The following is a 21,760-nucleotide window of genomic DNA, read 5'->3' on the forward strand; positions in this document are numbered from 1 at the left end:
TCAAAGAGCGTTTATGCCAGGATGGAGTGCCAACAATTATTGCAGGATGGTTGAAGTGAAGTATGTTCCGAATGGCCTCTTTGTCGTTCGCATTCCTGTGTGCTTTCTTCTACTTGTCAATATCTCGTTGCAAAACAGTAGTGGTTGTGTTGTTCGTGATTAGAATCGCTTGTTTGAGTTGATATATTAACAGGAGATATGGCTTGTGTAATGTATACAAAGAGAATAGGGTGTGGATCCTCATTCTGATGTAGTCGTTGAATCGAATCCGTCCATTGTATTAATCATGTCCAAATGAAAATAAAAAAGGAAAGACGGTATACTCTATCGTGATGTCTTTGAAAGTTGAGTTTCGGCTTGGTAAACCATTGTACATGAAGGATACAACACGATGGAGAAGCATATCTTCATTGCAAAGCTGTATAGAGCCAAACTCATGACTCAGTCAATGTTTGCAAAATTGAGAAATTGTTCTCGTTTTGTACCTGATCCATGAGATCAAATGGTTGCAATTCTGCATGACGTCAGATCATTTCACCAAGATCATCTTCAGAGAGTACGCACAATCCTATTCTCTTGTGCGAGCGTTTGACCATACACTTGTATCGTTGCAGTATAGGGTTGTTTGTGATATTGTAAGCAAGGACATCTGAAATGACTGAGGTAAAAAGGTCATGAGCTGTAGATTGCAAACTAGCACCATACGACCAAGATATTAATGGATTGTCCAGCAGTGACCTGCGCTCTAGTAGTCATCATGCTATAGCGTTTGTAGATTTGGCCACACTGATTGAGATGTCGATAATGTTGAGCAATTGGGTGTGCAATTGTTGTGTAGAGAGAAGTCGATGTATGTAGTCTGGGACATGGATGACAATATACTGTGAATGTGAATTGGATTTTTTACAAGAAGTGCATGTCATCCATGAGTATTTGACTTTTGCATGTTCGAAAGTGCCAAGTAACAAAACTGAAGTGAGGCCTGCAGGACTTTCCATTTCGTTTCTTTGGCGGGATCGTTTATCATCATATGTGAAGTCTATCGCCGCGCATAACGGACATATTTCTATATTGTGGACAAGAATGCCCCATTGTATTGTCCAATCTGTGTCTAGGGCAATAATTTTGAACCATGACTTAGCATATGAACGGTGAGCTAGTTTCAATCTGATTGCAGCTCGGTCCCTAGCTTTCTGATGCTCGAACTGTAGTCTCGCCCTCCTTGAGATCCTCATACTGAGATCTAGCATGGGAAAAACCAAGACATAGGTAGATTGACATTAAGATTTTAGGAAAGAATGAAACATGTACAAATTACATTGACTATTGCAATACATAGCTAGCTTGCATTGATGAACTATAAGAAAAGTAGTGTGGTTCTATTTTTAACATATTCAGACAATGATCAAGTTTCTGTTCAATCAAGATCAATCATCCGCAACATTTAAATCGTCCTCTGTAATGCATCTATTAAAAAATATCAAAACTTTTAAAAATATAAAATATTTATAAATTAATTAAATTCAAGTAACTTTGGATTATAAAAATCTAAAGTAATTTCTCTTTTTTTCTGGTCAATCGCACTCATCCGGTGTGCGAGGTGACAAATAACGTCCTTACGAGCGCTCAAGGTTGCTGGCCGCACTCGAACGCATGACCTGGGTCACGGAGGTCGAGTACTCAACCAACCAAGCTAGCTCCTTTGGACTAAGAGAAATTATCTTACTTAAGTCCTCATTGTGCCACCTCCCGTCTTTGCTTTGCGAGCTTTGTCAAGTACACATTAGTGTATGATCCTCCTCCTTGAGAAAAAACTCCCTCTCAAAGTGGTCGTCCACTCTTTGTAGAGGAGACGACCAAAGAGTCCTTGCACACCCCTTATTCTCGATTGATACAAGAAAATATGACCCCCTTTTAATGCTTCTATGATTTGAGGTGAGAAGAATTATTAAATGCCTTCCTTACATGTAAGGTTTTGCATGATTTCTATAAAATCAATTATTGTACTCTTTCAAATACATCGTTACTTAGTCTATAATATCTTCCTTATTACTTTAGCAGCCTAAGATCACTAAAAAAACACAAGACCAAGAAGAAATAAAAATACCAACGTGGTAGTGCATGGTTAGGCGTGCATTTTAGAATAATCTTCCAACTTTCTCATTGGGCGAGGGCTTGGCATGGGAGGTGTGTGGATACTCATGTAGGTTGAGATGGGGGCGAAAGTTGCATTCAAAGACGTGGTGTGTACAAAAGGCAAGGACATATCCAATGCGATATGATGGGTTGCGGTTACTAGGAATTGCTCATTGAAAATCAATGATATAATCTCACTATCCTACTTCTTACTACTACTACTACTACTACTAATGCTCACAAGTTTTATTAATAGGAATCTTTTTAGATTCCTCCTCCTCCACTTTCGCAAGTAAAATCTATCCCAATTCCTAGCAACGCCCACCCCTCTGTCGTTCCTTCGGTGCCATCTCTCATCCCCTCAATCCTCTTTCCTGTTATACAAGAGCTTGTAGCGTGCACTCTCTGCGCCCTCCTCGAACTCCGTTGCCTCTATCTGTTCCCTTCGGCTCTGTCCCCTCACCAACACCAAAACCTCTCCCATTCACTCTACACCCTCCGCAGCTCTCAGCGATGGCTCCTGTTGAAAACGATGCTTGTCATGTTGTGGGTAGCACTGCCCACTCCCCAAAAAACGATGCCTGTTGTTGAAAAGAAAACAATGCTCGTTGTTGCCTCCCTGGATCTTGCAACTAACCCTGGCGCACGCACATAGCGCTGCTCAGCCCGGGCCCCCATGTCCCTGCGCAGCTGGCTGCCTAGCCTCCCACCACGTGCCCATTTCTTTTGCCAATTATGGTCTGTCGTTTGTAGACGCTCTTCTCTTGTTTAGTGCTTATCTAGTAGCGAGAGAGAGATTGTCTCTGCTGTGCTGCACCGCATCAACCTTGAGCGCACAGAGAGAGAGAGAGGGAGTGACCCATACATTTGCCCACGTGGAAAGAGCAGAGCAGAGAGAAAGAGGAGGAGGGTGACCCACGCGAAAAGAGAGAGACAGAGAGAGGGAGAGATTCTTTTCTTTTTCAATGATCAAGGCATCTCCTTAGATTCAGCTTCAGGGTCCTCCCCTACTCTCATCACAATAAAATTTCAAAAAACTAACTCATTGAATTCATTAGTGTAGAGCGCATGTGCCTAGACAACATAGTACCTCTAAGAAATGGTTCATGAAGAGGATCATTTGTCTAGAAATTTAGTGGGGTGAGGTCTCACTTATCACCATAATCCATTAACTAGAAAAATCACCCCACCAACCATGTGCCACCATAATCAAGAAAGAGCTCTCAAAATGTCAATCTTTACCACGTCTAGACTAGGTAATTATTCCCATGTTGGTAAGTGCACTGTCATTTTAACAAATGCATGGAAGTCATGCAACCAACACGTTGCCTGAGCTTGCTCTTCCATCATCTCGACTAAACCAGAGTGAATTTTAACTTCTTAAAATAAAACCAATAGGCCCACCTTTTTGACCGGCCAATGGCAAAGGCTTTAGTGATCTATTGAAACTTTTACCTTAGGTCAAAGGTTCTTGGGTGACCCACTGAGCTTCTTCAAATGACAAGCCACAAAAGAAAAAAAAGACTCTCTCCTTCACACTGCCTTAAACTTTGTGTTTTAGTTTTTAGTTTTCTTGGGCTACCTTACTAATCATTCAAGAGGGGGGGCGTTGCGGCTTTAATCTTCCCATTTTTTTCTCTGTCTTTAGAAAAAATGTATTTATTTATTGCTAATCATTCCACGGTGAGTGTCATGGGTAGTTGAGATTGGCTTTTGAAGACTGACATAGAAGACTCGAAAAGAGAAACATCCCCCATCATCCCCCCCCCGGGCCGCGCGACGCGACGAGAGAGAGAGAGAGAGAGATTGAGATTTCATTATCGACCTCAAAGGTCAAATATAACCCATGGGACCAAACGAAACATATCATGAGGTCAAATATGACCTATGGCTTAAACTCGCAAGCTTGTGTGGGGGGCATATAGTGTAGAATCGATGAGACTTCTCACCGGTGCCCCAACGTCCCATTTTGCATTCTAGCGAATAAGAGTTGAGCCGGATGGAAGTGATAGTGCATATGACACTCAAAAGGGATGGGCTCAAGCATATAAGGGCGGGTGTAGTTTCCTTGCTCGAAGAAGAAGATACAGGGACAAAGACATGTACATATATGCTAACGAGTCAGGTAACACTATACCTCTTGTACATAAGCAAGCTTTTGATAAGTCAATAAAGAGATAGAATGTACATGATATTCGTAAAAGACTCTCAAATTGAACCTAATGTTTTGTCAAATAAAAATAAAGAAATAAAAAGGAATTAGAGTTATCTAGCTTCCTAAATGGATTCCAAGATATTTTTATTGACGACATCCCTAATGAACTGCCTCCAAAACGAGGGGATGATGACCATGCAATTGAGCTTCTGCCACCACTAATAAACCTCCTTATCGAGTTTCTCAAGCTCAACAAGAGGAGATTATGCGGCAACTGCATGACTTGGTTGAGAAAGGAATGGTTGGACCTAGCTCATCTTCATTTTGTTCACCAGTTTTATTAGTGCAAAAGAAAGATGGAGGCTATGCGTTACTAACTCACTACGTGAGAAAGTAATGTATGAATTTCATGCTCCTCCTTATGCAGGGCATAGAGGAATTAAAGCTACCTGTTGGCAGGACATTTGGTGCAGTTAAGAGATCTGTGATTAATTCGAAAGTTGAACCATCTGTAAGTGTGTATGTGTGGGTTGGTCCCAGCCTGACAAGCTAACAGGGTTGTCTATGTGCACCTACCGTGTCACTTGTGGCCTCGATTAACATTTTGTTGAGAGGTGTGTTTTGCACTATTCGGGTGTGAGTTGCTCCCGCAACATTGGCGCCGTTGCCGGAGACACAAGACCATAAGTATGAAGCCTACGACACTTGCGTGATGGAAGCTTGCTTTAGCTTAGGCTAGAGAGAGCTTGAAACCTTTAGAGAAGATCCAGGAGAGGATATCCTGAGGTCTAGTAGATAGCCAGGAAGCCAGCGTCTTGCCAAGGGTCTACGACAAGATAGGATTAGTTAGGTATTGTAGTTTAGAGTTTTGGTTTTGAGTTGTGGTTGTTTGGTTATGGTCGTGAAGTGCTGATGTGAAAAAAACGCTAAGAAAAACGCAAAGTAACAAAAAAGGAAAACAACAAGGCTTTTTGCTTGCCTTGAAAGCAAAACCCACCCTACACATCACTAGAGGATGCACATTGACCATATATTTAGATTTGGATCCAGCGCTTGAAACAACGCAGACAATTGCAACGAAACGGAAACAAAAAGGGTTGAAACAACCGTAAGGGAGAATCTGTCCAAACAAGAGTGAAAGAAAGGGGTATTGATACTTGAACTCATATTGGGGATCAAGGAGACCAGGGGAACTCACAGTAACCAATAAAAGTAAGAAACAGGAGCCAGATAGTCATAAACACTTATAGCGCTATATGTCTTTTAGGCTACCTGACAGGCAATTGAGTGCTAAGAGTTGTTGGTGAGTCTTCTACATGATCTTTGAACCTTAAAAATCAAGTGTTGAAGAATTTGGGAATCAACAAATATAGTTACCAACACATAAACTCTGGGTCGTGGCAAGCTCTCGTGGCGAGGATCTGCTACGGAATGATGAGGTTCTGCGTGGCGAATGGGCTGAAAACTGAGATCAACGACAGATTTGCAATGGCTTGCAAAATTGATGTAGATCTGGTACTTCGTCGCGGTGACTCCGATGCGGCAAGGCTGCAGCAAAGGGGAAAACGCTGGCTGTTCTTGCGGGCTGAATCTGGTGCTAATCCCCAAGCGGCAGGGCTGATGCACAAACGCTGGCAGATCTGAGGTTCTTCGGCTGTCCTTATCCAAAAACGCTGGGCTGATGCATAAGGGCACAACCGCCAGGGCTACTTCAATTGCAGAAACACTAGAAGGACTTGGCTTCTCTCTTGCGATCTGGGCTGAAGTGTGGCGCTGGGCTCTCCAATTATACCCCTTGCTGTAGGTCGAGCAGTGGCTTTTAGGTGCTCCACGATCTCAATATTAATTAAATGGAATGTGAACAGTCACTCAATGCTTATAAGAGGCCGTTCACACGGTAAATGATCCAGTGACTTGGGTAAGGGTAAAATGGCTTGCAGAGGTTCTACTGCTCATGCTATGCTACTAGATGGATGATATCATGCTGTGGGTGTGCAATCGGAGGGTATGCAACTAAATCTAGTGCATTGGCGATGCATGGCCGGAACGGCTACAGGTTGCCAGATGCACTGCCTAGGCTGTCCTAAACCCTAGAAATGGTGTGTCAGCATGTTCATGTACACATAGGGTTAGATGTGCACATGACATCCCCTCCTTTTCAAGGTGAGGTACTGGTACCGATCTGTACGGCCACCAGTGAGTCAGCCAAAAACTGCTCAGAATCTTCGAAGTAGACTTCGCCTGCCCACTCTGCTGCGTGGGTGTCGCGTTACTTGAACTTCATAAAGGTTTGCAATGCTTGCTTCTTTGGGCCGCACTGAAAGCGATGCCAAATACTCGGAGTCTGGACCTTGTCTTCAATGCCGTCTATGATCTCGCGTCCATCTGCGTCCAGGAGCTCCATTGAGGGTCCATCCCGAAAAATTGCTAAACACAAAACCATAAACGCATCTGTCCAATACAATAAATGAGTGCGAAACTGAATCTTTTGACCTACACCTATCCACTGTGGCAAACCACAAAGGGAATACCAATGCTTGTTGGACAAGCGTGCTAATGCTTCGACTGTGAATGTGTCACAAAATGCACTTATCTTTTCTAAAGTGAGAGACACAAACAACGCAAAAAGACTAAACAAGAGAGAGAAAAATACTCCCTGATGGGGTACTATTGACCTCGACTTGGGAGTCAAGATCGGTCCTGCGTGACTGATCGAATCTGCAATAGGGTTAGCTTTTCGAGATACATTCAAACCACCAAATTGCTCACAAAACTGGAACCATCTAGCTTGACGGTCACCCCAAGTTGTACTCGGTACAGCCTGGAGCAACTTGAAGGCTTGATGCTCCTTTCGAACAATCACTTCTTTCTGGTGCAAAACATGTATGTCGTGCTCAGAGAGAGACTTTTTCATGATGCTTTTCTTGTTCTTTTCCATGCAATGATTGGTTCTTTTCTAAGTGTTGAAAATGTTTGCAAATTGAAGCTATGCACGTACGTGTTTTCACCTTGTGCAACACACTAGAGTGAGAAATGACTGGCACAGATGGAATGCTCGTGTCACAGCGAAGAACCACATGAGGTGATCTATTCACTGGAAGAGAGAGAGTGTTTTCTTTCCAATTAATCTGTGGGTTATACTCCTTAAACCACTTAATGCCAAAAATCACATCACGTCCAGTGAGAGGCGAAATCACAAAATTTCGTTTAATGCAGACATTTTGAATAGCCACGGTCACATTCATACATTCATGTGTAAACGAAGTGTGCATGCCAAGAGCAAAACCGTAGACCTCGATGGGATCTATAGCACTAACTTCTAGGTCTGCACTCTTCACAAGAGAGTCACTAATCACATCATGCATACTGCCAGGATCAAACAAGATGACAATGCGTTCGTTTTTCACACGACCATAACACTGCATGAGAGACTCATCTAGATGATCATGAGAAACTGTGGACACATTAGTTTCTCGTTGTATGACACTAACAAAAGATGTGGGTTCTGTGGGTTCTCTAGGTGCCTTAGGTTCTTTCTTTGGACAATCTTGTTTCATATGAACCTTAGTGTGACATTCAAAACATCGACCTTCTTTCTTATATTCAGTAATCTCCTCTAGAGTTAACCTACCTCCTACGATACCTTGAGCAGATTTTTCATCAGGCGTCAACTTAGGGGTGTCCTGAGTTTAACCTTTCCCTTAGGTTCATTGTGAGTGTTTTGTGCTCATGAAGTAGAAGAAGATGGAGAAGAAGAAGAATTACCGTTCTTACCATTGTTCTTACCAGTCTGTTGGTTCTGAGAATTCTGCGGGGTACTTGACACTTTGATCTTACGGAAGCCGGGAGGCTAAAAGCATTTCCAACTTGTAAATATTGAGTAGGTTAACCTTACATTTTTTATCTCTTTTGAGAAACCAAGTGACCTTAGTATATAAGGCACTTAGGTCATTTGTAAACAATAACTTTTGAATTGATAAGTGGATTACGAGAACTCTGTGTCGTGAGTGAGAGAGTGAGAGTCTGTGTATCTTCATCTTGATGCTACGCGCCACTACCTCATCCGATTGACGAGCCGACCACGCCAACGCTGTAACCTCGTCGAGAGCTACGTGGCTATAGCCAACATTCCACGCGAAGCGCACAGAAAGAGTCCGGCTGCTACGAGCTTCAAACGGTCGTAAGTACCTCACACGAACTCCGTTTTTGATGATCAAGTACTTGTTGAAACAACCGTAAGGTAGAATCTGTCCAAACAAGAGTGAAAGAAAGGGGTATTGATACTTGAACTCATATTGGGGATCAGGGAGAACAGGGGAACTCACAGCAACCAATAAAAGTAAGAAACAGGAGCCAGATAGCCAAAAACAGTTATAGCGTGCTAAATGTCTTTTAGCCAGAGATGCATACAGAGAGCAGGTGTGGACACAGATACCTTGTTTGGTCACTGAGGAGATGCGCCATAGACTTGAGCTACCCCTCCAGCCGGATGAGATTCATGATGCTCACGTGGCGGTTGCCTAGGGGAGGATGGCTTGACTCCGAGCTTCTTTTTGGAGTACTGGGAGGTGCTTGGTCACGATTTGTGTAGCGCTTATCAGTACATTCTGCACACTGGTGAGATGCCTGACAATCTGAGCAAAGGATTGATCTTTCTCATCCCCAAGGAGGGAGGATCACTGGACGAGATGAGGCAGTGGCGACCCATCACCATTCTCAACTCAGCCTACAAAATTTTGGCGAAGGCTCTGAGTTGAGAATCCAGCCACTGCTACAGAGCCTCATACATGGGACGTAGAAAGGCTTTGTCAAGGAGCGTAGCATCCTTGACAACATCTTCACTTTCTGGGAGGCGACGGCCTTAGCTCAGCTCAAGGGAGAGGACCTCGTCGTACTTCTTCTCGACTTTGAGAAGGCGTATGACAGAGTGGATTGGGATTTCTTAGAGGGCACTCTACATCGCATGGGGTTCTCAGATGCTTGGATCAGGGGGTGTCAGCTCTATACAGGCGTGCTCACAGTCAAATGCTTTTGGCAGGGGGAAGAGGGGATCGCTTTTTGCTCACGCGATCGGTTCAACAGGGATGTTCTCTTGGTCCCTTCTTCTTTCTTTTCTACGCTGAGGCGATAAGCAGATATTTGACTACACAGGAGGTGGGTCTGAGAGGCCTCCAATTGCCCATCAAGGAAGAGGAGCTTTTGGATGTAGAGTTTGCAGATGACTCAGGGTTGTACTTGGAGGGCCAAGAGGCAAATCTACATAGGTGTGAGCAGGCTCTTGAGGTGTTCTGTTGTGCGTCGGGGGCATTGATCAACTGGAGGAAGATAGTGGCTTTCTGGGTTGGCAGTGCTCCCACATCAGACTGGTCAACAAGAGAGGGTTTTAGGTGGCTTCCCCTGGGACACCTATAAGATATCTTGGTTGTCAGGTTGGCTTGGATTTGACACCAGAGCAACAGATTGCTCCTCTCCTCCTCTCTATTCGGAGGAAGTTACTGCATTTCAGCTCAGTGCGGCTTTCTCTTGCTGGCAGGGTCGTAGTGGCCAACCAGGTGCTCTTGGCTACTATGTGGTACGTTACATCTTGCTGGATTTTCTCTAGCTCTTGCATCAGCCACGTAGAGAGGTTGGTTGGTGTTGGCAGCCTAGGCCAACTACGCCATATGTAACTTCAATTTCCCTTGTAATAAGCTTGGTCTACTTTTGAACTCTCGTTTATTCAAAGACGTGTTATGGAATTATGGGAGAACCTTGTAATCCTTTTCATTTTGATCTTACGGAAGCTGGGATGCTAAAAGCATTTCCAACTTGTAAATATTGAGTAGGTTAACCTTACATTTTTTATCTCTTTTGAGAAACCAAGTGACCTTAGTATATAAGGCACTCAAGTCATTTGTAAACAATAACTTTTGAATTGATAAGTGGATTACGAGAACTCTGTGTCGTGAGTGAGAGAGTGAGAGTTTGTGTATCTTCATCTTGATGCTACGCGCCACTACCTCATCCGATTGACGAGCCGACCACATCAACGCTGTAGCCTCGCCGAGAGCTACGCACCTATAGCCAACATTGCACGCGAAGCGCACAGAAAGAGTCCGTCGGCTACGAGCTTCAAACGGTCGTAAGTACCTCATACGAACTCCGTTTTCGATGATCAAGTACTTGTTAGAACCAGGGCGAGATTATCTTCGTGTAGATAGCTTCAGAGTTAGGTTTTGCAGAGTTCCAGAATTTTGACCTGTCTTATAGTGCGAGTGTATTTGAGAGGGTTAGGGTTAGGGTTTTGACTTAGGGACTTCAGGATAGTATTGTCCTAGTGAGGGGATGGTGTGTCTTGAGTTTCGTGCAATTCGGACCTCGTTTAAGGTGTTTGACAGTGATTAGGAATCCGCAGGACATTTGGTGCAGTTAAGAGATCTGTGATTAGTTCAGAAGTTGAACCATTTGTAAGTGTGTATGTGTGGGTTGGTCCCAGCCTGACAAGCTAACGGGATTGTCTACGTGCACCTACCGTGTCACTTATGGCCTCGATTGACATTTTGTTGAGAGGTGTGTTTTGCACTATTCGGGTGTGAGTTGCTCGCGCAACATTGGCGCCGTTGCCGGGGACACAAGACCATAAGTAGGAACCCTACGACACTTGCGTGATGGAAGCTTGCTTTAGCTTAGGCTAGAGAGAGCTTATAACCTTTAGAGAAGATCGAGGAGAGGGTATCCTGAGGTCTAGTAGATAGCCAATAAGCTAGCGTCTTGCCGAGAGTTTGCGACAAGATAGGATTAGTTAGGTATTCTAGTTTAGAGGTTTGGTTTTGAGTTGTGGTTGTTTGGTTATGGTTGTGAAGTGCTGATGTGGAAAAAACGCTAAGAAAAATGCAAAGTAACAAAAAAGGGAAACAACAAGGCTTTTTGCCTGCCTTGAAAGCAAAACCCACCCTACACATCCTTAGAGGATGCACATTGACCATATATTTGGATTTGGATCCAGCGCTTGAGACAACGCAGACAATTGCGACGAAACGGAAACAAAAAGGGTTGAAACAATCGTAAGGGAGAATCTGTCCAAACAAGAGTGAAAGAAAGGGGTATTGATACTTGAACTCATATTGGGGATCAGGGAGAATAGGGGAACTCATAGCAACCAATAAAAGTAAGAAATAGGAGCCAGATAGCCAAAAACACTTATAGCGCTATATGTCTTTTAGGCTACCTGACAGGCAATTGAGTGCTAAGAGTTGTTGGTGAGTCTTCTACATGATCTTTGAACCTTAAAAATCAAGTGTTAAGAATTTGGGAATCAACAAATACAGTTACCAACACAGAAACTCCAAGTGTTATGTCAAATTAGTTCAAAGCCAAAAAGGGGATAGCAAATAAAATCATATTTGCATGAAACTTGACATATGGACTTTTCATAACCTTGTGAAGACACCTGGAGCAAGACAGAGTGGAAAACTGTGCCAAAACTATTATGTTCATCTTATAGCGCGCTATACGACAAGAAACTACCAGTTGGGTGCAAACTGAGAGCTTGAGCATTACCATTGCATTAAACAAACAAAAAGAGGGTTGCACATCAAATTTGGGAAAATTTGGATGCATAAAAGGTGGAGAGTCAGTTCAAACCTGCTATCTGAAACGGAACTAAGTGTCCAACTGAGGTCAAACAAACTCCAATTGAAGTGAAACTTGACACTTAAAATCACTGAAAGTGTACAACTTATGTCTTATAGCGCGCTATAAGACAATTGAAAAATCACTGAAAGTGTACAACTTATGTCTTATAGCGCGCTATAAGTCCCATAGCGCACTTAGGAGCTTTATTTTGGCAAACCCTCTTAAGTGTAGAATCATCTAGCCCTATTAAGCTTGCATGCAAAATTTCAAGTCATTTGGACAAATCTAAGTACCTCAAAACCCCTGTCAAGAAATTGCGTTACTGAAACGAAACACTAAAATTGACCCAGAAACCAAAGAAAAAGTTCAAATTGAGTGAAACTTGACAAGAGGTGCTAAAAGAGCAAGTTGAACCAAGAATTGGTGTAATGTGCAGCGGATGTGAATGATGGTGCAGCTCAGGATGTGTGCTCAAGTCACGCTTAAGGTTCCTTTTAATGAGATGAAGGGAGAGCCTTCACCTATTGCAATGAGAGAATGTTGTGCAATGACCAAAACAAGAAGGCAATGAAATACTGTGCGTACAAGTGCATGAGAGTGCTAAGGAGAGAGAGAAAGACACGACACCAGATTGGGTCCCAAACCCCCCTCCAAGGGCCCCCCACACCGTTATCGATGTGGTATTTGCTTTAGATTGCACAAATGTTTGGTACAATGACTGAATGCTGTGAGTACTAAATGATGCTATGTCGAGGCCAACGGTGGTGCCGACGATGACGAGACTAGGGCTGAAAACTGAATGCTTTGAATGCGATGCAAATCTGCAACTGTCGTCGATGACGGGTTGATCTGCTGCCGATGCCAAGGACGGTGAATGCATGCAAAGTCAAGGGCTGAAATGAGGCTAAATCTGAGACTGAATGGACTGTCGTGATGGCTGAAAATTGTCCGTGCCGATCCGGGTCGTGGCAAGCTCTCGTGGCGAGGATCTGCTACGGAATGATGAGGTTCTGCGTGGCGAATGGGCTGAAAACTGAGATCAACGACAGATTTGCAATGGCTTGCAAAATTGATGTAGATCTGGTACTTCGTCGCGGTGACTCCGATGTGGCAAGGCTGCAGCAAAGGGGAAAACGCTGGCTGTTCTTGCGGGCTGAATCTGGTGCTAATCCCCAAGCGGCAGGGCTGATGCACAAACGCTGGCAGATCTGAGGTTCTTCGGCTGTCCTTATCCAAAAACGCTGGGCTGATGCATAAGGGCACAACCGCCAGGGCTACTTCAATTGCAGAAACACTAGAAGCTCCTGCTGGGTTGAGAACGCTAGAAGGACTTGGCCTCTCTCTTGCGATCTGGGCTGAAGTGTGGCGCTGGCGTTGAGCAGTGGCTTTTAGGTGCACCACGATCTCAATAATTAATTAAATGGAATGTGAACAGTCACTCAATGCTTATAAGAGGCCGTTCACACGGTAAATGATCCAGTGACTTGGGTAAGGGTAAAATGGCTTGCAGAGGTTCTACTGCTCATGCTATGCTACTAGATGGATGATATCATGCTGTGGGTGTGCAATCAGAGGGTATGCAACTAAATCTAGTGCATTGGTGATGCATGGCCGGAACAGCTACAGGTTGCTAGATGCACTGCCTAGGCTGTCCTAAACCCTAGAAATGGTGTGTCAGCATGTTCATGTACACATAGGGGTTAGATGTGCACATGACAAGTGGAGTCAAAGGTCAAAAATCACCCCAGGAATAGACTTAAATTCTTATAGCGCGCTATAAGTCTTTGAAGCTAGAAAATGGGCCAAAATCAACATTGAACCTCACAGCAAGGATCTAGACACTCTAAGGAGTTTATAGAAACTTTCAGAGCGGAATTTTTGGGACTAACTTTCCAGAAACAGGAACAGAGGAGCAGACATACCAAACTTATGTATACAACGGATAATTGCCATACAACGGGAGCTCACAGGAGAAATCCAGGTAAGCTTCAAGTTTGCAATACAGCTTTGAGTCTCTTATGTATTTAAGATCAGGAGCCTTTTTTAAGTCAGGAGCTAAAAGTGTCAAAAGTCAAGTAAGCACAACGTCTACTGAGGAGAGTGTAAACCAACTTGACTTAGAACCCTTAACCGCTATACAAGAAGGATCTAGTACGTCCTCTGACTACTCATCCTCCGACATGGCTTCTGAAGGAAAGGGCAGGAGTGTTTTAAGTGGTGACATGGGAGGAGGGATATCTAATCTCTTCGAGGAACAAAACAAGATAGAGTTAGTCTTTAAGTACCCTAACCGACATGGAGCAGCCATATATCATGACAGCAATGGTAATTACTATTACCGCTGTGGTGATGTTCCTGGAATGGCCCCCGAGTTTGTAGGCGCTTACTACAATGCTGATTGTTATGTGGACTTGAAAGGTTCCCAGTACCGAGTTGTAGGAGATCCGGACCTAGTGGACGAGTTTGGAAACATAGTGGTGAATGAGGAAGAGTTTGACGTTGCTGAAAAGCAACCGGAACTTCCTATGACCTTATTCAAAACCGCTATTTGGGTAAAAAGAATCTTTACCGACCACTTAGGAGATGGGTTATACCGAGGACAACCAGAATTGGGAAGCACTTTTTACAAGTGCATGGACCCTGTACTAAGAGAATTGACGGAAGAGAAGTATTTGTATATCTTTGAGGATAGGAGTAAACCAGGATATCCTAGTCTCATAGTAGACAAGTACGAGAGAAGGTATTGTAAGACCATCCAAATAGATCTTCATAACTTTAAGATCAATGGAGTATCGGTGTCAACACTTGACCCAGACGCTATAAAGCCTAAGAGTGTAGAAAAGGTTGATATAGATTTCATGGATGAGTCCGTAAGAGAGACAGAGCATACAAAATGTGAGAAAAGCATTCCGAAGGAGTCTACTAGAGGAAAAGAAGGAGTTGTGATAGCAGGAACTACGATGAGAGCTGCAGTAAAGACTCCTAGTACAAGTATGGTAGCAGAAAGGCCAGAAACGAGACATTTGGTCTATACAAGACCAACACATCCACCATCACATGGAGTGACTGTCAGAGCACCGGCAAGAAGAGCACTTGTAGTAGGAGCTCCAGCAGAAGAGTGCATGGGAGGTATGGCTCCAGATAGAATGTTTGGAGATCGATGAGTCAGACCATCCTAGGTAGCGAAGTGGGTGAACAAGAAATTTTCTGGTTCAGGAGACCCCTTTGGACATGTGGCCAGCTTTATGCAGGTCATCGAGGCTGAGAATATCACCGATGCTAGGACGCAGTTTCAAGGATTTGGTATGACCCTAGAGGGAGACGTAGCGGATTGGTTTCAATCCTTGAAAAACGTAGAATTCACAAGCACGGAAGAGTTCTATGACGAGTTCACGGGTGAGTTTTCCGAAAGAGGTTTAGAGCATAACTCTTACTCTCAAATTATAAACTTCGAGCAGGAAAACAAGGAGTTTGTAAGAGGCGCTTCCAGAAGAATGAAGAGGTATGTAAAAAGATGTCCAGTAGATGAACTTCCGACGGAAGCCAGAATAGTCAGTCGATTTATTCGAGGGTTACGGAGTGAGGTACTGAAAAAGGACTTGTACCTAAAGAAGTGTGGTACGTTAGACGAAGTGACCAAGGTAGCAATAGACATGGTCGATAATTGTAAAATTTTTGAGGATGAAGCAGAAAAGAGTGGTGACAGAAAGAGTTTTACTTAGAGCGATACATCTTCAGTTAGAACTGCTAAAAAGACGGATGTTGTGGTCAACTATGAACAATTGACTGAAGAGCTCTTGAGACAAGTCAATGCAGCAGCAACGGCAACCGTACCAAAGCCAAGGAGATGCTATAGCTATGGAGGGGACCATTTATCGAGAGATTGTCCAACCATACCGCAGAGAGCCCCTAAGTGGTGTGATATCGAGAAGAAATTCACAAACCACACAACATACGAGTTTTTTTACAATAAGGGCTATATGAGAGAACGACCACAAGAACAACAAGTACAACCAAGACCCAGATACATGCCAGGGCCAACTCATTATCTGGCAGGAGTTGAGAAGCCCATGCCAGTGCTTGGAGCTCAACCACCCTTGCCAGGAGAAACACAGGTAGCTGTTAGATACGCTGCATCTGCGGAGGAAACACAGGAAAGAGCGCTAGTGCCAGCATCATACTATGAGGAACAAGGAGGTTATAACCATCCGAGTTATCCACATTACGAGGAGGCACCTCAACCTGAAGGTTGGAAAGAGGAAGGTGGAAACATCTCTGAAGTGCCAACATCAAGAAGAGAAGGATCCCATAACTGGGAACCACAACCTGTAATGTTTATAGCTCCAGGAGGACCCAAGCCTAGACCTTCGTATCCTCAAAAACCTTATGCTAATGTGCCTATGCCTCGAGGACCTTGTTACAAATGTAATGGAGATCACCTTATGAAAGACTGTCCAAGGACGGATATCGTAAGGGTAAATGCTTATTGTAACGATTGTGGCATCACTCATTTTATTGTCGATTGTTCGAATCATCCTGAAAAGAGAGAAAAAACTTCGTTAAACATGGTAAATTCAATACCATCGCCGGTAGGTTCAGAAAATGAAACTACAATTCTTGTCAAGGTCATGACGAGAACCCAAGCAAGGAAAGATGTTAATCAGCCCAAGAGTAACGACGAAAACCAAGAGGAAATCAAAACTGACAAGTCTAGCGTCAGTCGTGATAATCCTTGGAAAGAACGAAGAGCTAAAATGAAAGCTAAACGTGAACGAAAGCAGAAGGCTGTAGAAGCTGAGCTGGCGACGGCTCGAGAGCAACTTAAATAGCAAAGGGAGTCTGACTCTCTAAAATCAACCGAGGGACCTAGGATAGCGAGCTCAAGAGGGTCTGTATTGGTAGATAAGATAAACGAACCATTGGATGCAATCTTGCAAGCATATGAAGCGAGATTGAAAAACAGACAAACTCTAGAGCAAAGGTGGATGACACATCCATATCCAGAATTGAAGAAACAAAGACTGGAGATGTGCAAGCGGTCGATTGAGACTGCACAAGCCTTACTAGAGCCTCCACCTGTGGAATTGACGAATAGGATAATCAAACCACCGAGCACAGAGACACCTGTTCAAACTAAACAAAGGGTACCCGAAAAAGTAAATAGCATTGAGAAATCTTTGCCTGATGTAGAGGACACAAGAGTCGTGCCCAATAGCACGGATGAATCACTGAGGGGTTTTCCACCATATGTACCTATTGTGGAAGAAAAATGGCTTGAAGAGTTATGGGAAACGGTGAGAAAAGCTCAAGAAAAATATGAGACAAAAACAGTTAAGTCAGCGCCTTTCTCTGAATTAAACTTGAATAAATCACCCTGGGATTTAGACACCAAATCGTTTCAAGGGAATGTTGGTTCTGTTGCATCAGAAGATAGCAGACCAGCGTCACTCAGAAGATAGCAGACCAGCATCGGAAGATAGCAGACCAGCGTCACTCAGAACTTTACCACCCTACATGGGAGATTACGAGGCAAAGTCGGAGATTAGGAGGTTATCTTCTCAACGAATAGGAGGATCAAATCAATTGGATACTAAAATTTTGATGGATTTGTTGTCTACTCCAGTCAAGTGCACAATCACATTGGCAGAATTGTTGAAAATTAGGCCAAGCATGTGGACTGAAGTAGTTAAATGTCTTGAGAAATTTGGTATAAGGACGCCTCTTAAGTTCTTTGAAAGTGAGCTTAATGACACATAACCAATGAGAGCAAACACTAAACCAGTGCCTCTAAACAAGGTTGGAGAGTATTGTGAGGGCAAAGACGGCAACACTCTCACGTCAATCTTTATCAAACTGCTATTGGATGCCTTATTTATGTATGCAATACGAGGCCATATATTCAGTTTGCAGTCTCACAGTTCAACAAATTTATGCATAGCCTAGGGTCTAAGCATTGGCAGGATGTTAAGAGGATCTTTTGCTACTTGAGTGGCACTCTACATCTTGGGTTGTTTTATCCCAAGGGGAGATCATTGCCGCTAGATTTGCATGCTTTTTTGGACTCAGATTGGGCTGGCTGTTATAACACGCGAGTGCCCACGAGTGGTTTTTGTTTCATGCCCAACAGTTCATGCATATCATTGTTGAGCAAGAAGCAACCTACTATGGCCACTTCCAGTTGTGAAGCTGAGTACATGGCAGTTTTCACAACTACGGTTGAGTGTGTATGGCTTAGACGCCTTATGGCTGATTTGGGTGTTGGATAGAACATTGCCAACATCATCTACACTGACAGTCAAAGCGCATTGGCAGTTGTGAGAAACCCAATTTTTCATGTTCGCACAAAGCACATCGAGGTGCATTACCACTATGTCAGGGAGAGACTCTCAGCAGGAGAGATCAGCTTGGCTTACCACTATGTCAGGGAGAGACTCTCAGCAGGAGAGATCAGCTTGGCTTATGTGCCAACACAGGACAACCTCGCAGATCTTTTCACAAAGGCTCTACCTCGTGAGAAGTTTGAAGCTTTTTGCAAAGCTTTGGGCTTGCTTCCCTTTGTCGATTGATCATGTCCGTAGGGCATGGCACTCCCCTATACACCATGTGCCAGCTCTCGTTCACCGCATCACTCCCAGGGGGGATTTGTTACCATATATGAGGTAGTGATGTGTGTGAACACACTTAGGACCGCCGGGGCACTTTTTCCCTCACTAGGAGGTTTTTCCCCCCGTACGCCCACTTCCAAGCTGTGTGTGTGCATCCTTGCAATCCTAATTCCAACAACTTGGTTTACATTTAGATTGGAGGCATACTCAGATATAGTTTTTCACTACCCCTTGTGTAGGTGCCATGTAGTCACGGGGTATTCACTAAGGGTTATTGTATGGTATCACGTGAGTGTACAATAAGGAGGTTTTCTAAGGCCAAAAGGATAGATTTTACATAGGAAGGTCCCGTATGTAGGGGTTAAAAAAGAAATTTTATTGCACGCAAGTGGCATCCCCCTATTAGTACTAGTGAATCCCCCCGTGCATGTAGTTTTGATACACTAGAGTGTATATTTTCCCTGGTTTACACTCAAGGTGGTGGCATACTCAAAGATAGTTTACATTCAAGGTCAAATATAGTTTTTCATGATCATATCAACCTTCCAAATTCTTATACATGGTTGCTTTAGTGGTAGTATACTAGAATAAAATATTTTAATTGGAAAAAAAAATCTAGACTATAGATATGTGACCTTCATGTATTCAGTATGTACCTGCTTGAGTTGAACTTTGGCATGTAAGTTTTTAACATATTTTGGATGTCTTTGCACGATTTCACGTACCTTAGTTCTTTCCCCCCTTTCATGTCAAATGCAAGAATAGATTCGACACAGGAAATGAAGGTTTTGAAAGGGAAAAAAAGAAGACATTATGTGAACTATGTTTCTTTTCCCCCCTTTCATGTTAGATGTAGGGACCCATTTGACAAAGGAAACGATGGTTTTGAAGAAAAAGGAGGTTGTAGATAGAAATACCTATCTTGGACTGCCAGCATCAATTATTTTTTGTAATTGCTTGCACCTCATAAGGGAAACAAGGAGGTCATAGTGGTGTGGTCATCTCATGTTTTGCAAGCATAACCGTTGTTTGTCTAGTGTGCATGGTTGTGTGTATTTTTTCTTTTGTAAAATCTTTTTGGTTTTTCCTTTGGATTGCATCTGAATCTAAGACTTAAACTTGAGGACTTAGGCTTGGTTTACTATGTATTAAGTGTTAGAGAAAAATTTAATTAAGAGTGATTTAGGGGTCATTGGAGTTGTAGCAAAGACGTGGGATAGTGTTTGTGTGAAAAGAGGCTCGATTCCTAGTAGCACACAAATGCTCAAGTTATTCATAAGCAGCAATGTTCAGGGAAAGTGTCTCAACTTACAATCGTGCCACTTTGAAATCCAAAAACACTGATTGAGAGGAAGAGAAAAAGGGAAATAGTATAAAATTAGTAAAAATTAGCTCAAAATTTCCTTTCAATAAGTTTACAAAAAGGAAATGTGTATGATTGCAAAAATGAATCTTCTCGAACACTGGCAAGCATTGAGGTAAAGGTCACATGTTGTCAAAGTATTACAAGATTGCATTGAAGATGGTAGTGTTTTCATTCTAGGTCACATGTTGTCAAAGTATTTCAAGATTGCATTGAAGATGGTAGTGTTTTCTTTCTAGGTTTACATGTTGTAGAATATCATTTTAGTCTGGAGCATAGATTAGGATCTAAAATTTTGCTTTGTTGTCCTATGTCTATTTTGTCGGGAGAACTTGAAACTTAGGAATCAAGTGTGTTTGACTCTATCTTCTATCTATACATATATAATGCAGCTTAAATTTTTTCTAGATGGAGAAGGCCTCCACGTGTCGATCTCCCATGCCGTTGCACAAATTTTTGCCTTCCTCGCTGCTGGTCGCTGCTGGCTTCAGTGAAGCGTCATCATGGTTCTCGAATTTGCTCTGAGGCGTGTGCTCTGAGCCGCCTGGATTGGGGGGGGGGGGGGGGGGGGGGGGGGGGGAGAGAGAGCGCTCTCAAAGCGCTTTCTCTCTCCGTCTCACAGACGAGAGAGAGAGAGAGAGAGAGAGAGAGAGAGAGAGAGAGGCCGTTGCCTCTCTCTCTCTCTCTCTCTCCCCTGTTGACGAGACAGTCGTTGTCAGAGAGAGAGGAGAGAGAGGCGCTGCCTCTCTCTCTCTCTCTCTCTCTCTCTCTCTCTCTCTCTCCTATGAGACAGTCGTTGTCAGAGAGAGAGAGAGAGAGAGAGAGAGGCAGCGCCTCTCTCTCCTATGTGTGGGAGGTAGCCCTCTCTCTCTCTCTCGTTGCTCGTATAGAGAGAGAGAGAGAGGGCTACCTCCCACACGAGCAACGAGAGAGAGAGAGCTACCTCTCACACGAGCTCGAGAGCTCGTGTGGGAGGTAGCTCTCTCTCTCTCGTTGCTCGTGTGGGAGAGCTCGTGTGGGAGGTAGCTCTCTCTCTCGTTGCTCGTGTGGGAGCTAGCTCTCTCTCTCGTTGCTCGTGTGGGAGGTAGCCCTCTCTCTCTCTCTCTCTACACGAGCAACGAGAGAGAGAGAGAGAGAGAGAGAGAGAGAGAGAGAGAGAGAGGGCTACCTCCCACACATAGGAGAGAGAGGCGTTGTCTCTCTCTCTCTCTCTCTCTCTCTCTCTCTCTCTCTCCTCTGTGTGGGGAGAGAGAGAGAGGCGGTGCCTCTCTCTATGACAACGAGACGACGAGAGAGAGAGAGAGAGAGAGAGAGAGAGAGAGAGAAATGAAATGTTATATTAACGTCCTCAAAAGGTGTTTCTTTTGTGAGCTCACTTAAAGACTGTGCTAAGAAGAAGGATTTGTACCAAGGCAGTAGGATACCTAATGATACAGTCTAAGTGTTTCTTTTGTGAGCTCACTTAAAGACTGATCTAATATAGTCTAAGTGTTTCTTTTGTGAGCTCACTTAAAGAGTGTGCTAAGAAGAAGGATTTGTACCAAGGCAGTAGGATACCTATTGATATTAATTCGCGATAGTGGGTTATTTGAAAAGAACACATACTTAGGCAACACGTTAGTCAGCATGTATGTCAAGCATGACAGGTCCTCGACTAGCTTCCTATCCGCAATGTTGTCTCATGTATGTCAAATGTGGTGCACTTCATAAAGCACAAAACGTGCTCGAGGAGCTTCCTGTCCAGGATGTCGTCTCTTGGAATGCAATGATTGCGGGATATGCCCAACCTAGGCGGATGCAAAACGAGGGTTTCTCTCTAGATGCAATCACATACGCTTGCATCTTGAAGGCAAGGTTCAGGAAGCTCTGGGCTGTTTTCAGCAGATG

General features: G+C 43.7%; 1 protein-coding gene across 1 annotated transcript; it reads left to right on the plus strand.

Annotated features, from left to right (window-relative positions):
• Nucleotides 1-14,127: 14,127 nt before the first annotated feature.
• On the plus strand, nt 14,128-14,728 carry LOC147434854 (uncharacterized). The gene is made up of 2 exons (XM_086490040.1): nt 14,128-14,645; nt 14,686-14,728. The coding sequence occupies exons 1-2, from the start codon at nt 14,128-14,130 to the stop codon at nt 14,726-14,728; spliced, it is 561 nt and encodes a 186-aa protein (XP_086346166.1).
• The last annotated feature ends 7,032 nt before the right edge of the window (nt 14,729-21,760 follow it).

The sequence above is a fragment of the Adiantum capillus-veneris genome, chromosome 19 (genome assembly GCF_014529385.1).
Source record: "Adiantum capillus-veneris isolate H3 chromosome 19, ASM1452938v2, whole genome shotgun sequence".
Classification (NCBI taxonomy): domain Eukaryota; kingdom Viridiplantae; phylum Streptophyta; class Polypodiopsida; order Polypodiales; family Pteridaceae; genus Adiantum; species Adiantum capillus-veneris.